Raw genomic sequence first — 15,356 nt, forward strand, 5'->3', positions numbered from 1 at the left:
TGAGTATATGAGAGAGGGGGATAGACTGACATGGACTGAGAGTGAGGGACAGAGATAGTGACGGACTGACAGAGATTAGTGCATGACAGACATTGTGAGGCGCTTCAGAACGCAGCTTTTCAGCTGCGCTCTGAAGCAGACCTTTTTTTAGCTGCGGTGCAGAGCGCACACCTGCGCACATAGCATCAGACAACAAAATCGTATGAGGGATGTCACACGTTACAATTGACTAGGTTCGTGCAACAAAACGCTCAATTCTAGAGAATGATACGATGTGTTTGCGATCAACGGTTTTGCGTTCAATCCTGATCGCATGTAGCTGTCACACGCAGATACCTCACAAACGATGCCGGATGTGCGTCACTTACAACTTGACCCCAACGACGGATTGTGAGATATATTGAAGCGTGTGTAGCGGGCTTTAGTTTGTTATTTTCTTGAAAAATGATAAGTAATGTTTATGTGAAAAATGATGATTACCTGGTTTAATCAACTGAGTAATTTACCGGATTAAGAGAGTTATATGATGTTTGCACCTGGTGTATGGACTCTGTTTTCTATACATATATATTTTAGTAGTAAGAATGGACCATGACTGCGGGACTGGTTGCGGCCAGCACAGACTTGTGCTCATTTTAAATAAGTTGCACCTCATTCGCCTACCAGTGTCTTCCTTTTAATCCGGGACTTTAACCCTGTCACGGACCCCAAGTAGGAATGCAGCGGGTCAGGTTTGTTTGGCTGGCGGGTTAATGAGATCCGGGACATTGGAACTGGACTGTCGCGGGAAGGGGCTGCAACGGAGCAGGTTGAGCCCCTGCTACCAATGCAAACAGTAGCATTCCATCGGTTTTATAAAAGGTGAACTCTAAGGGGTACTTTGCACGCTGCGACATCGCTAGCCGATGATAGCTGTTAGGACCGGGAGGACGGGTAGGCCCAGGAGGTGGATCCACTGGGCTGAACACCTCACCGAGGGCGAGGTGCCCGGTAGCCAGAGCACTATGGGTAGCAGGACAGTCCGTTCAGAGGAGTGGAGTGAAGAAGTCCCTGGGACCACGGAGTCTCTGAAGGCAGTCCGGGTGACGGAGCTCAGGTTCGGAGGCCGAGATGATGGCAGGCAGAATCCGGAACCAACGGAGCGAGGAGGTGGGTCACCACATGGATCCGGAGACGATAGGGACTGACGAGACGGCGGACAGTCACCGTTCGTGGTTCAGGAATCGTCAGGACCGGTTGGCGAGGAAGGAACGACTCTACAAGAGAGATATGTGAGTACGGGGCAAAACACAGGAAGACCTGACTCCTAGCTTAGGAAACACGAAGAACAGGCCCCGCCAACTTGGAAAGGAACCCCCTATATACCCTGCACCTGAATCTTCAATATCCTGTTGGAGGACGCTGGCCCTTTAAGAGAGGGTCAATGACCGCGCGCGCGCCCTAATGCGCATGCGCGAGGCCTGGGTGCCAGAAGCCAGAGCAGGGAGCGGTGCACAGGAGGCAGGAGCATTCAGCATCGCAGTTGGGCGCCAGGACCGAGGATCGGGTTGCCTGGAGGACGCAGGTGAGTATGCATGGAGGCCGTGGAGCGGGGGTCGCCTTGCAAAGGAGCCGGGGAGTGTGGCAGGGGAGCCGGGGAGCGTGGCCGGGGAGCCGGGGAGCGTGGAAGGGGAGCCGGTGAGCATGGCAGGGGGGCCGGTGAGCGTGACAATAGCGATGCCGAGCGCGATAGTACCCGGCCCCGTCGCACATGCGATAACTTATGATAGCTGAAGAAGCAAACATTATCGCTACGGCAGCTTCACACGCACTTACCTGCCCTGAGACGTCGCTCTGTCCAGCGACCCGCCTCCTTCCTAAGGGGGCGGGTCGTGCGGTGTCACAGCGACGTCACACGGCAAGCGGCCAATAGAAGCGGAGGGGCGGAGATGAGCGGGACGTAAATATCCCGCCCACCTCCTTCCTTCCGCATAGCTGCTGGAGGCAGGTAAGGAGATGTTCCTCGCTCCTGCGGCTTCATACACAGCGATGTGTGCTGCCGCAGGAACGAGGAACAACGTTGTACCTGTCGCTGCAGCGAAATTATGGAAATGACCGACACTACACAGATCACCGATTTCCGATGCTTTTGCGATCGTTTATCGGTGCATTTAGGCTTTACACGTTGCGACGTCGTTACTGGCGCCGGATGTGCGTCACTTTCTAGTTGACCCCGACGATATTGCAGTAGCGATGTCGCAACATGCAAAGTACTCCTAAGAGTTTGACGAAACGTTTAACTAAAAATGTTCCTCCCCTACGTGGGATGAAAACCAAATGTTAATAAAATGTTATCTCTTTTTACCTTTGCAGTTAAAAAAAATGTATATAAACCTCTGGGTGTCCTGTAGCTCGGGGACGAGCTACGTTTAACCAAGAGGGAATGTGACGCCCTGGACTATTCAGGTCGTCACAGGGTTCTGCATGCTCTTTTTTTTAGTGCAGGATTCAACCCCCCATGGTTCTGGGTCTCCATCCTGCAGTACTTCCTCCACCAGCATTCACAAATCCTAGATACACTTTGCACCACACCTGTCAGGCACACCAGTGGGCTGCTTAAGCAGGAATAGGGCCGCCCACCTAGGGGTCAGGCAGGGAGGTGGGAGGTGTCAAGCTGAGTTCAGTGGTAGCGCTCGAGTTGTGAGGAGCTCTGAGGAAGCTGGGAGTTGTAGCTCCCAGGGGAGAAGCAAATAGGTCACAGACAGTGGTCTGGACCTAGAGGAGTCGGAGCCCCGGTCGCAGGGGATTGAGGTTAGGTGCCTAGGACCTTGGAGGACAGTTAGCAGCCTGGTCCTATCACCGGTCCGGGACCGAAGGCACAATGGGGTACACAAACCTTAGGTCGGGGAGAAGCTTCAGGCGACCCGGCAATTAACTTGCGGAGGATAGGGCCTTTACGGACTGTTCCCACGAAGCTCAGAGATCGGGGGCACTAGCGCAACAAGGGGGATAGAGCTTTCCAAACAAGTTGGCCACTGAAATTCCAAGCGTGAACTCCTGAGAGCAGGCTCCTTCACTTAGCCATAGTGGGGAGCGGGGCCCAGAAAGCTCCAAGCTACCGGGCCACTACGGACAATCTAAAACTTTGTGCCAGGAGGCAGGTTATGGACCACTGGCAGTGCTGCAGGGGACGGGACCCGGAAGAGCTCCCCTCGAGAGGCAACGGCGTTCAGAGACTTGGTTTACTCCGTTGTCAGCGTCTGCTTCATTGCTGAGTGAGTACCCGACTGACCCCTGCACTGTGTCCCCGCATCACCATCCAGAGTCCCGGGGCCTACCCCTACCCGTGGAGGGCAACGTCACCTAGTTGCCCCACTCTATTACCCCGGGTACTCCCAACGGCAGTGGTGGTACTCCCAATTACTGTACACCATGGGTGATGTCACAAACTATACCAAATCCCCTGCAAATACTCCCCTTTGCTATTTGAGTGTGGCCCCGAGCCCCCTGGTCCAGAGACCCTCGAGCCACGAGTAATCACCACCCCCGGATCCGAGCAGTTCGATCTGCTTCAGGGGCGGCATATATATATATATATATATATATATATATATATATATATATATATATATATATATGAGAAAGAGGGGAAATGTCCCACCACCACCAAAACACAAGGGAGGGAATAAGCACAGTGCTGTCATGGTTCAGTAAAATCAACTTACCAGCCAGTAATTATCATATTTTCCCTACACCATGACAGTCACAGCATCACAAAAATAAAAATAGAAAAATTCCCTAAGTGGAACCACCACTGAAAGAACCTTTCTTTCAAAGGATAGGTCATAGTGCCCCATATCCAAGCTGTAGTGTTTAAAGAAGATAAAGGGGGACAACCAGACTGCAGCTTTGCAGATTTGAGAAATGTGTTGAGATTTAATCAATTATGTCCAGGAAGTAGCTATGTCCCTTATAGAATGAGCACTAACATTCTGAAGAGGATCCTGACCCAAAGCAGAGTAAGCCAAAGCTATGGCCATCCTAATCCACCAAGTTATGGTGGATTTAGAGGCTTCTTTACTTTAATTAGGGCCCTGAAACAAAGCAAATATTGTCAAAGACTTCAGCCAGGATCCTGTTACTTTAAGGTATCGAAGGAGTCACCTCCTGACATCTAAAGACTTGCTCACCTTGTGATTTTGGATTGTTACAAAAGTAAGGGAGGACTATTTCCTGAGATCTGTGAAGAAAATACGGGTCAGATCTTTATATCACTCTGTCCCCTAGGATAGTTGTGAAGGGGGAATTAATTGAGATGACCTGTAATTCACCCACTTGTCAAGCCGAAGTTAGGGCCACAAGGAAGATCATGTTTAGGATGAAGGCCTTAATGGTAGTAGATGATGTAGGCTCAAAAGAGTATCTGTTGAGGGCATTCAGAACTAGATTTATAGCCCAAGGGGCTATGTTAGGACAATTTACTGGCTTGGAAGATAATGAAGCTGTGATGAACCTAGGCATCCATCGATGATTATAAGCAAATCTTTTTTTTTTTTATCAAATAACACCCCTAGGGCGAAGACTTGAACTTTTAGTGTGCAAGTGGAGAGGCTTATTTCAAGGTCTTCTGAAGGAACTCCAATATTTCTGTAAACGGGGCCTGTTGATGAGTTGAAAGATTTCGCATGGAGAATTCCAAAAATTTGTTTCATACCTTAGTGTAATTAGAGAAAGTAAACTTTTTCCAACTTAAAAGGAGAGAGGACACTAAGTTCTGTGAGAACTCCCTGGCTGATAGTAATCCACTTTCAAGCTCCCTACAGTCAGGTGTAGGTTGTGGACCTGAAGTTGGATAACTGGACCTTGGGATGCAAGATTGGTAATCTCGGGAAGTATCCAGTCTGAGACCAACATAATTCTCAGGGAGTTAAACGATGCCCTTCTGGGCCAATAGGAGCAACCAGCATGACTCTTGCCCTGTGCTCGTATATCTTCTTCAATACAATTGTGATTAGAGGAAAGGGTGGAAAGGTGTAGGCTAGATGAAAATCCCACTTCTGTAGAAGGGCATTCAACCCATTTGCGAATTCCACTAGATTTAGGGAAAAGAATGCTTTAATCTGGCAATCCTCCCTAGTAGCAAATAAATCACTTTCTGGAGACCCCATGGGGCACAAATTTGATGGAGAACTTCCCAATTCATAGTCCATTCTCCTTGAGCCAATGGCAACTTAGGTAGTCAGCTATAATATTTTCTGACCCCTTAAGTACCAGGCTGATAGGGACAAAAGATTTCTTTCTGCCAGTTGGAAGATTTTCCCCAACTCGGTTATCAGCAGACCAGATCTGGTCCCCTCTTGATGATTTATGTAGGCCACAGTTGTCATGTTATGTACAGTATGCCACAGTCAGACGTGGCTATTACGTTTCTTCCCGTAGTCCACTCAAAAGTCATCTGTTTGGCCTTTCTTACAGCTGTCAGCTCTCAGTGACCATACAGGTGAACTCCACCATCTGTTTCTGAACCGTCCATGGGATAACTTTTAAGAGGTTCTTTCTGTCCACCATACCAAGGAATCCTCTGACAATCGGAATCTCTGGTCTAGAATATCTATCCAACTGGTCTGTACTGCAAGAATCTCCCATTGAAAGTATCTGGTATAAAATTGAGCCCACTGGACAGCCGAAATCATGATCATCAACTAATGAATTGAATAGATCCCATGAAAAAGCTGAAGCTAAAGGGATTCCATTTTACGTTTGTCTTTGTTTATTGTCCATCTTAAGCCAGATAAGTTAGATAGGATTTGTTCGATGCTCTTTTAATTATTCCACTCGGAAAGTCTTCTACATAGAGTACTATTAAAATGTCCTTTTTTTCTGATGTAAGATGCCATTTCTAAAGCTATTTTGATGGAAACTCTGGGTACAAGAGAAACTCTGAAAGGGAGACATTGGCACTAAAGATAAAAGAGGTTCCCTCTTATCTTTACAGCTACTCTGAGATATTTTTTGAATGTGGTAATATGCGTCCTTCACTTCCATGAAGCAAGCCGGGTATAATAGTTTTACCATACTGTAGATCTCTGAGTTTCCATTTTGAATTTTTCCTTCTTTAAATATCAAGTTAGAGCTTTTAAGTTGATAACTTTTCTGTGGTAATTGTCTGGTTTTCTTACCAAAAATAGGTTGCTGCAAAAACCTTTCTCAGTGTCTGATGCTTGTACTCTGATATGTACTTGCTTTTGTACAAGTTTCAGAACACCCAGTTCCATTGTCCCTTGTTTTTTTTTAATTACGAGTCTCTATTACTCTTCTCAAGGAGAATGATGTGGGGGAAAGAGAACACTAGCTCGAGACCCTTGCAAGAGTATTCACTACTCATTGGTAATAGGGCCCACTGATGGGAAAATAATTTTAGTGTTCCTCCACCTGAAGCCTGGCATCATGGCTACTTTGGTCTTCCCCTATTGGGGATGGGTTTACTAAACATGAATTCTCTGTTCTGGCCCTATCTTGACCCCAGATATGTCTGCCACTGTCCTCTCTCTGATTCCATCTCCCTCTACACCATGAGCCTCGAAAGGATCTCAAATCGGAGAAAGAGGGAAAGAAAATTATTTTTCTTGTCTGCTGCTTTCTCTAGGATTTTATCCAAGACTGAGCCAAACAAATAACTACCCTGACAAGGATTAGCACACAACTTCACCTTGAACTGAAGGTTTAGTGACCAGTTTTTAAGCGATAGGGCTTTAGCAGTGGAGTTTTAGAGAGCACAGGGACGGGTGGAAAACCTACTACTATCCACTGAAGTGCCTGCCAGAAAATAAGCTGCCTTCTGACTAGTTGGTAAAGTGTGTCGCCAGGGGTTAAGGAGATACCCAGAACCGGGCCAAGGGGTCGCTTCTGGAAAGGGGATCACGGTGTCGTGACCCGGTCTGTGCTCCCTGGTTCTACAATAAAAAGGGGGGTTATGTTCGTGACGCCACCCGTGGAATGTGATCAGAGATGACCACCGCTGCTGCAGAACCTCCGGGGTGATGGAAGGCAGCTTGAGATGGGACGGCTCCCCACGGGTAGAGCCTTTTCCCCGGGGCAGTGTGTTAGTCTATGGGGGGAGTGCAGGACACGAGCACAATAAACAGGCAGACTCACGGTTTTGCAGTTTCTTTGTCCTTTACTGATGATGGTATTCAGCAGAGTACTGTCCACGGAGTCTGTGAGGGGTTCAGGGCTTCTCCCACCCAGCCGGGCCGTTTTGGCTTCCTTGTCTGCACTGTGTGTCTGTGGCCCTGCTGCTGTGTGAACTATGCAGCCGGCTCTGCTCTGCTCCTAGGTACCAACCTGACAGGCAACTCAAGTCCTTCCTAGTATGTTCCTGAACTCTGCGTTTGTTCCTGTGTCTGTGGTACAGATAGAGAATGTGGAATCCTCACTTCTCTGGTGGTAACTGTACAGTATGTAACCTGCAGTCTCGGATCCAGCATCCGTTCTGTGTGCTCCACTGGGATGAGCTCAGCAATGCTCTGCCTCCCAGGAATGTTCCTCTGTGTACGCTTTCTCCTTTCCTCAGACCCTCAGCTAGGCCTGGAATTGGTCAGTGGATCCTGAGGTGAGCTAAAGCCAGCTTCCAACCTGCAGAGATCCTTTCTCCTCAGTGCTCTGCACTGAACTTCCAAACTGAAACTACTGACCATCTCCCCTTCCCACCAGAATATCCAGGGAAGCAGCTTGGTCTCCCCCTTCTGGCCAGGAGGTCTTGGTGTTGTGTGTGGGGAGTTAACCCTTTGTGTGGCAACCCTGGGGTGCCACAAAAGCTTCCAGTAGTTGATCCCTCAGCCACTTTTTTCTTATTTACAAATTAATCTCCTGTAGCCATTTAATCAGGGACCTCGCAGTACAAGAAGCCAATATACTGGGTTTAAAGGAACTGTCTGCTGCTTCCCAGGCTCCCTTGAAGAACATATTAGCTTCCCTATTTAAAGGATCCCTGAGAAAGCCTAGATAGTCAAATTGAAGAGCAACATTCTTGGATACTTTGGATAACGCCATATCAATTTTAGATAATTATTCCCAGGTCTTACATAGCTCCTCATCAAATAGATGCTTCCTTTCAAGTGTGTTGGGATTAGTTCTTCCTAACCATTTTTTCCACTCCTTTTTCCATGCCTTCCAAACCGAGAGTCATCTGACGCCCTCCAGCGCTAACCTCCAACCCAGAAGTGGCCGGTTACTGTGCCTCCCATACTCACGCTCAACTGCGTGAACCCAAAGTCGGACGACACTATTACACATGTGTTTCTATAGAGCATGCCCACATCCGCGTTCTGTTACATGCGGCCCCAACCTCCGAACACGGAAGTGGCTGGTCACTGTGCGTGTTCCACTTATGTTGTGTTGTGTCCAACCCCAACTTCCGACCCCAGAAGTGGCCCGCAGAGAGCAAGATGACGTCTCCTGTTACCTCCGGCTTCGGACTCCCCTTTGCCTGAACCAAGGGAAAGGTAGCAGCCAAGATTCAATGGACCCGGGATCCATGCCTGCAATATAGGACAATGTCTTCCTCTTGCTGTCCCTGGAGAAATTTCCCCATGTACATTCTTCTTCACTCTGCTGAGCAATAGATCTCCTCTTTCAGGAACAGAAAACCACCCTGAAGTATACAGAGCGGTACCATCTTTTTATTTTGTAGAGTACTTATGCCTGGAGGCAGATACTCTCACTCTGTAAGGTGCTGTCATGGTGTAGGGAAAATTAGGTTCTCCTTTTCCTAACACCTGTGATCCGATTCCCACATGCAAGTGTTTCGCCCTGGTGTTAGTCGGGCTGCTCGGATCCGGGATCGTCGTGGCTCGAGGGGTCAGGACCCGGCTTGGCGGACACCCTGATCTGTAAAAGGGGAATATTTACAGGGGAAAAGTTTGTGACGCCACTTGCGGGTTGTGGTAATGGGAGTACTACCGCTGCTGGAGGGAGTACTGGGGCAGATGGTATGAAGCAGCTAGATGTCAGTCCTTCCACAGGTAGGGAAGACCCCAGGCTTGGGGGGTTGGTAGATTTGGGAGGACATGGTGCAGGGACCAGGGTACTCACTGTGGGTAGTCATGGTGCTGGATGAGGTGGAGAAAGCAGACAAACACACTGTAGGTAAACCAAAGTCTCTGAGTACAGCTGCCGCTGCCGGGAGCCCGTCCATGTACCCAGTCCCACCGGTGTCACTTAGTGATTCGGAGCCTGCCTCCGTGCACAATTTGTTGTCCGTTGATGGTCCCCGTGGCTTGAAGCTGTTGGGGGCCCCGCTCATTATGTGTAGTGTAGCTGTGCTTTTAAGGACTGGCACTTGTTACCTCAGTGGGTTGCTGTGTCTGGAAAAACCCTGTCCCCCTTGTTGTGCTGATGCCCTCAATCTCTGAGCGTTTAGGGAAGTCCATGAAGATCCTCTCCCTTTCAGGGGAATTGTCAGGACGTTGAATCGGCTCCTGACCTAGGGTCCTGTACCCTGTAGTGCTCAGTACCAGTCAGTTCTGTTGGGCCCTTCTGGTGCCGACAGTCCATCTAAGACTACGTCCGTCACACCCCTGTCCAACGTCCCTGCAGCCGGTCCCCGACTCCTCTGGACCCGGATCACTGCTTGCGACCCAATCAGTTCTGCCTAGCTCCCCAGGACCTACCTTTCCTAGCTCCTCCCTTTCTGGAGCTCACTTTTCCACTGCTCTCTGTCTCTCCCCTTTCAGTCTGTCCAGTCCGCCCAAGTGGCTGGCCCATTTTCCAGCTGGTCCAACCCCCCTGGTGTGTCTGACAGTGACTGCTGTGAGGTGATAGGGTTTTGTGGTGCAGCATGGGGGGGTAGGCCCTGCACCCTGGGTAAGGATGCAGTTCCCTGTAGCACCCTGATGTATTCAGGGGTGCTATACACGAGTATTGGATCACAGTAAACTGAAACTCAGTTCAAACTGGTATTCGAGTTTGAGCTGAGTGTTATTTAGATAATTGGCCCGATTCTCTTACATGAGACTTAATAAAGGGCTTGTCTACTACTTCAATACTTTCCACTTACACCTTTCCCACCGTTCATCAGTCGCCAAGTAGTGGAAAACCCCTTTAATCACATGTACCGCAGCACACTCAGTGCTGTTACATGTTTGTTTTTATGCTGCTGCAATACAGTGACAGCAAATTGAAGATGTACTGTACAATTAATAATGCTGACTTATTTCATTTTTTGCATTACTTTTGCATGACTGAAAAGACCTGTGAAGTCAGATGAGGATGCGAACCAACATATTGGAAAAGTTTTTAGTTGTTTTTTTTTTCAATACCTTTAAAATAGCAAAATGGGTAGAAATTGTCATTAATGGATATGATTTTTACTTTCAGACCCATCTTACCAAATTTGACCCACGAATATATCTATACCCAGAACCTGGCTCAGCATTGTATGATTTGTGTTCTGTTGGTAAAGCAGGCCTTGGTGAGTATAAGTAGTAATATATTTTAATCACATTTAGATATATTTTCAAGTCTATTTAGGGATGTGCCATTTATACTAAATAAACTATATACGGTATTTAATTTTTATTTATTTTTTTTAGGACAGGTTCCACCCCAGAGGCATAGATACTGTCATGGCCGAAAGTGTTGGCGCCCTTGAAATTGTTACAGAAAATGAAGTATTTTTCCCAGAAAATTAATGAAAATACACATTTTTTCTTATACACAATTTTTTCCTGTGTGTATTGGAACAAACACAAAAAAACTGAAAAAAGTCAAATTGGACATATTTTAACACTAAAGAAAACAAAAATGGGAGAACAGAATTGTTGGCATCCTCAACTTAATATTTGCTTACACACCCTTTGGAATAAATAAATGCACCAATCTCTTCCTTTAACCATCAACAAGCTTCTTCCACCTCTCAGCTAGAATTTTGGACCACTCTCCTTTTGCAAACTGCTCCAGGTCTCTCATATTTGAAGGGTGCCTTCTCTCTACAGTAATTTTAAGATCTCTCTTCAGGTGTTCAATTAGATTTCTACAGCATTTTGTTTCCATCCTTTACTGGGGCTTCTTGAAGTATGTTTGGGGTTATTGTCCTATTGTAAAACGCATGACCTAGGATGCAAACCCAGCTTTCTGCCACTGGGCCCTACATTGCAACTCAAAATTTTTTGGTAATCTTCAGATTTCATGATACCTTGCACACTGTCAAAGCACCCAATGCCACAGGCGGCAAAATAACCCCAAAAACTCTATCTTGATCTCATCTGTCCACAAGATGCTTTCCCAAAAGGTTTATGGCTTACTCCCGTACATTTTGGCAAACTGCAGTCTAGCTTTTTTTTTATGTCTCTGCGTTAGAAGTGTGGTCCTCCTGGGTCTCCTGCCATAGTGTTTTATTTCATTCATACAGTATGTTGACGGATATTTTGTGCTGACACTGATGCACCCTGAGACTGCAGGACAGCTTGAATTTCTTTTGAAATTTATTGGGGTGGCTTATCCACCATTCGGACTATCCTGCGTTGCAACCTTTCAGCAATTTTTCTCTGCTGTCCACGTCTAGGGAGATTAGCTGCAGTGCCATGTATTGTAAACCTCTTGATTATGTTATGCACAGTGGACAAAGGAACATCAAGATCTGTGGAGATGGACTTGTGACCTTGAGATAGTTAAAATTTTTAAATAATTTGGTTCTGAAGTCCTCAGAATGTTCTCTTCTCCTGTTTCTGTTTTCCAGGTTTAGTGTGACATTAACAGACAAAATATGCAAAGATTGAGTCAACGTCTCCCCTTTTTATCTGGTTTCAGGTGTGATTTTTTAATTGCCCACACATGTTACTTGCCACAGGTAAGTTAGTACAAGAATCACATGTGTGAAACAACGTTGTTTAATCACAATTTTTGAAAGGTGCCAACAATTTTGTCTAGCCTATTTTGGGGGTTTTCTATGAAATTATGTCCAATTTGTCTTTTTTAATAAAAAAAAGACAAATTGGACATAATTTCATAGAAAACCCCCAAAATAGAATAGAAAATGAACAATACAAAAAACTAATAAGTTTTTTGTATTGTTCAAGTACACACAAAGGAAATAAACATGTATGACAGATGTGTAATTGCAATTATTTTCTGGGAGAAATATTTACTTTTCTGGAACATTTTCAAGGGTGCCAACACTTTCAAATTTTTAATATAATGCCTTCCAGCTTAGGAAATAGGAAAGAGGCACAGTATAATGTAAATAATAATTGAATGTCGGCTTTGCCTTGAGATCCTGCTATGAGGTGCTGAAGCTGCTGCAACAGATCATAGCAGGAGATCAAACATGGCACCCCCCAGCCCCTGCAGCACCGATTGGAGCGATCGTGCTATGATGTGCAATCGCTCCAATCAGCGTGCAGTGGGGTGGTCTGATTTGGAGGTGACCGCCCTCCCCAGGCTTGTATTTGCCTGGGGAGCTCTCCCCCAGCATGTCTGCGGCATAAACTGGCTGGTACTTCTAGTACCACACCGACACTGCTGCCGCCTCCGCTGCCGCCGCTGCTTTCTGGCTGCCGCTCCTGCTCCCCCTGTGAGTATTGCATGCTCCCCCTGATGGCTCCAGCGCGCTCCGGTGATGGCCACTGCCTGTGCCGATGTGCCCACCCCCCGCGGTCTGCCCTTCCCCCCCCGCGATCAGCTCCCATGCTTCTGCCTCTGCTTTTCCGGTCTCCCCCTCCCTCCACTTCATCTGCTCTCCCTCTCCGACGTCCCCTACCTGCCTTCACCGAGTCGTCCGAGGTCTTCACTGGCCCGATCACATCTGCCTCCATCGCTGGGTCTTTCCTGGGTCCTTCCTGGTTCTTCAGACATAAGCTGTCCAACTTCCTGCCTGCTGCTCCTATAATAAGATGTCCACTTGCTGCCTTCTATTCCTCCTGCAGTTCCTCTGGTCAGTGATCCCCCTCCTAATCCTCTGGGTACTGTGAGTATCATTTTTTTTTGTGTATTCCCTGTTCGTTTTTACACCCCATCCGTCCATGCGTCCCGCTGAGTGCTGATCAGTGATGCAGACAACATATCTGCATCCGTGGTCAATTTTTGGTGGGACTTTTTTTTTTGTCCGTATCTTGCGTCGTTTTTTGGCACCTCATCCGTGTGTGCGTCCTGCAGCGGCCGAGCGCTGATCAGGGATGCACATAACGGATTGGCGTCCCTGCTCAATTTTCGGCGGGACTTTTTTTTTTCCGCATCCCTTTCGATTTTTGTATCTCATCTGTCCGTGCGTCCTGCAGCGGCCGATCAGTGATGCACATCACTGCATGGCGTCTGCGTTTGAAAACTCAAATGTCGCTCCTTTTCTTCCAAGCCCTGCCGTGCGCCCAAACATTTACTTTCCACCACGCATGGGTATTCAGAAGAAATTGCACAATAAATTTTATGGTGCATTTTTCCTGATACCCTTGTTAAAAAAAAAGCTACCTGGTTGAAGCAAAAATTTTGTGGTAAAAAAAAAAAATAATTTTCATGGATCAACATTATCAACTTCTGTGGAGCCCCTGGGGGCTCAAGGGGCTCACCTAACATCTAGATAAATTCCTTGAGGGGTCAAGTTTCCGAAATGGGGTCACTTGTGGGGGAGCTCTTTTGTTTAGGCACCTCAGGGGGTCTCCAAATGCAACATAATGTCCGCTAATGATTCCAACCAATTTTGCTGTCAAATGGCACTCCTTCCCTTCTGAGCCCCGCCATGCGCCCAAACAATTACTTTCTACCACATATGAGGTATCTGCGTACTCAGGAGAAATTGCACAATACGTTTTATGGTGCATTTTTTCCTGACACCCTTGTGAAAAAAATAGCTACCCGGTTCAAGTAACAGTTTTGTGATAAAAAAAAAAAATATTTTTGCTGCTCAACATTATAAACTTCTGTGAAGCCCCCAGGGGTTCAAAGGGCTCATTAAATATCTAGAAAAATTCCTTGAGGGGTCTAGTTTCCAAAATGGGGTCACTTGTGGGGGAGCTCTATTGTTTAGGCACCTCAAGGGGTCTCCAAACCCGACATGGCGTCTGCTAATGAGTCCAACTAATTTTGCGTTCAAAAATTCAAATGGCGCTCCTTACCTTCCAAGCTCTGACGTGCGCCCAACGAATTGATTTTTACCACATATGAGGTATCAGCATACTCAGGAGAAATTGCACAATAAATTGTATGGTGCACTTTCTCTTTTCTCCCTTCTGAAAATGTTTTATTGCTAAAGTAACATTTTTGTGTAAAAAGGTAAAATTTTCATTTTTTCCTTCCACATGGCTTTGGTTCCTGTGAAGCACCTAAAGGGTTAATAAACTTCGTAGATTTGGTTTTGAGCAGTGTGAGGGGTGAAGTTTTTAGAATGGGGTCACTTTTGGGTATTTTCTGTCACCTAGGCCTCTCAAAGTCACTTCAAATGGGATGTGGTCCCTAAAAAAAATCTTTTGTAAATTTTGTTGGAAAAATTAGAAATTGCTGATGAACTTTGACCCTTCTAACTTCCTAACCAAAAAAAAAATTGTTTTGAAAATTGCGCTGGTGTAAAGTAGACAAGTGGGAAATGTTATTTAGCAACTAATTTGTGTGACATATCTCTCAGATTTATAGGCATAAAATGTCAAAGTTTAAAAATTGCTAAATTTTCCAAAATTTTCACAAATAAACGCAAAAAATATCGGCCTATATTTACCACTTTCATGATGTACAATATGTCATGAACAAACATTGTCAGAATTGCCGGGATCCGGTGAAGTGTTCCAGAGTTATAACCTGTCAAAGTGACACTTATCAGAATTGCAAAAAATGGCCCAGTCAGGAAGGTGTTTTAATGGCCGGGGGTCAAGGAGAATTCTAATTTTCTGAGATAATGACTTTGGGTTTTCATTGACTGTAGCCATAATCATCAACATTAACAGGAATAAACACTTGAAATAGATCCCTCTGTTTCTAATGACTGTATAATATGTGTGTTTCCCTTTTTGTATTGAATCAATGAAATAAATTAACTTTTTGATGATATTCTAATTCATTGAGATGCATTTGTAACTAGCGAGGATGCTAATAAGGGACATACGAAAGGGGCATATGTTATACATAATAAAAGAAACTATGTAATTAAGGACGGCGCTTTATATAGTGAGTACACTAAATAGTAATGGACGGTGCTATACATAATAAGGCTACATTCCTGCATCCATGTGCAGTGTCAGTGTGCTGCCTGACTTTCTTTTCTCGGACAGCGCACAGACCCATGGAGTGTGTCCTATTCCTTATAATCAGATCAGAACAGCACATGCTCCAAGTCTTGCAGTCATTCTCAGCTCCGTGATTTTCATGGCTATGTAAATGGTCCATGAAACTCTAGG

General features: G+C 46.2%; 1 protein-coding gene across 1 annotated transcript in view; it reads left to right on the top strand.

The window, feature by feature from the left end:
- Positions 1–15,356, top strand: part of ACY3 (aminoacylase 3) — a 486,199-nt gene that overhangs the window by 202,359 nt on the left and 268,484 nt on the right. Inside the window, exon 4 of the mRNA XM_075349151.1 lies at positions 10,357–10,450. Coding sequence (XP_075205266.1) covers positions 10,357–10,450 — 94 coding nt within the window. The remainder of the gene's footprint in view (positions 1–10,356; positions 10,451–15,356) is intronic.

Source organism: Anomaloglossus baeobatrachus, chromosome 5 (assembly GCF_048569485.1).
Source record: "Anomaloglossus baeobatrachus isolate aAnoBae1 chromosome 5, aAnoBae1.hap1, whole genome shotgun sequence".
Lineage (NCBI taxonomy): Eukaryota > Metazoa > Chordata > Amphibia > Anura > Aromobatidae > Anomaloglossus > Anomaloglossus baeobatrachus.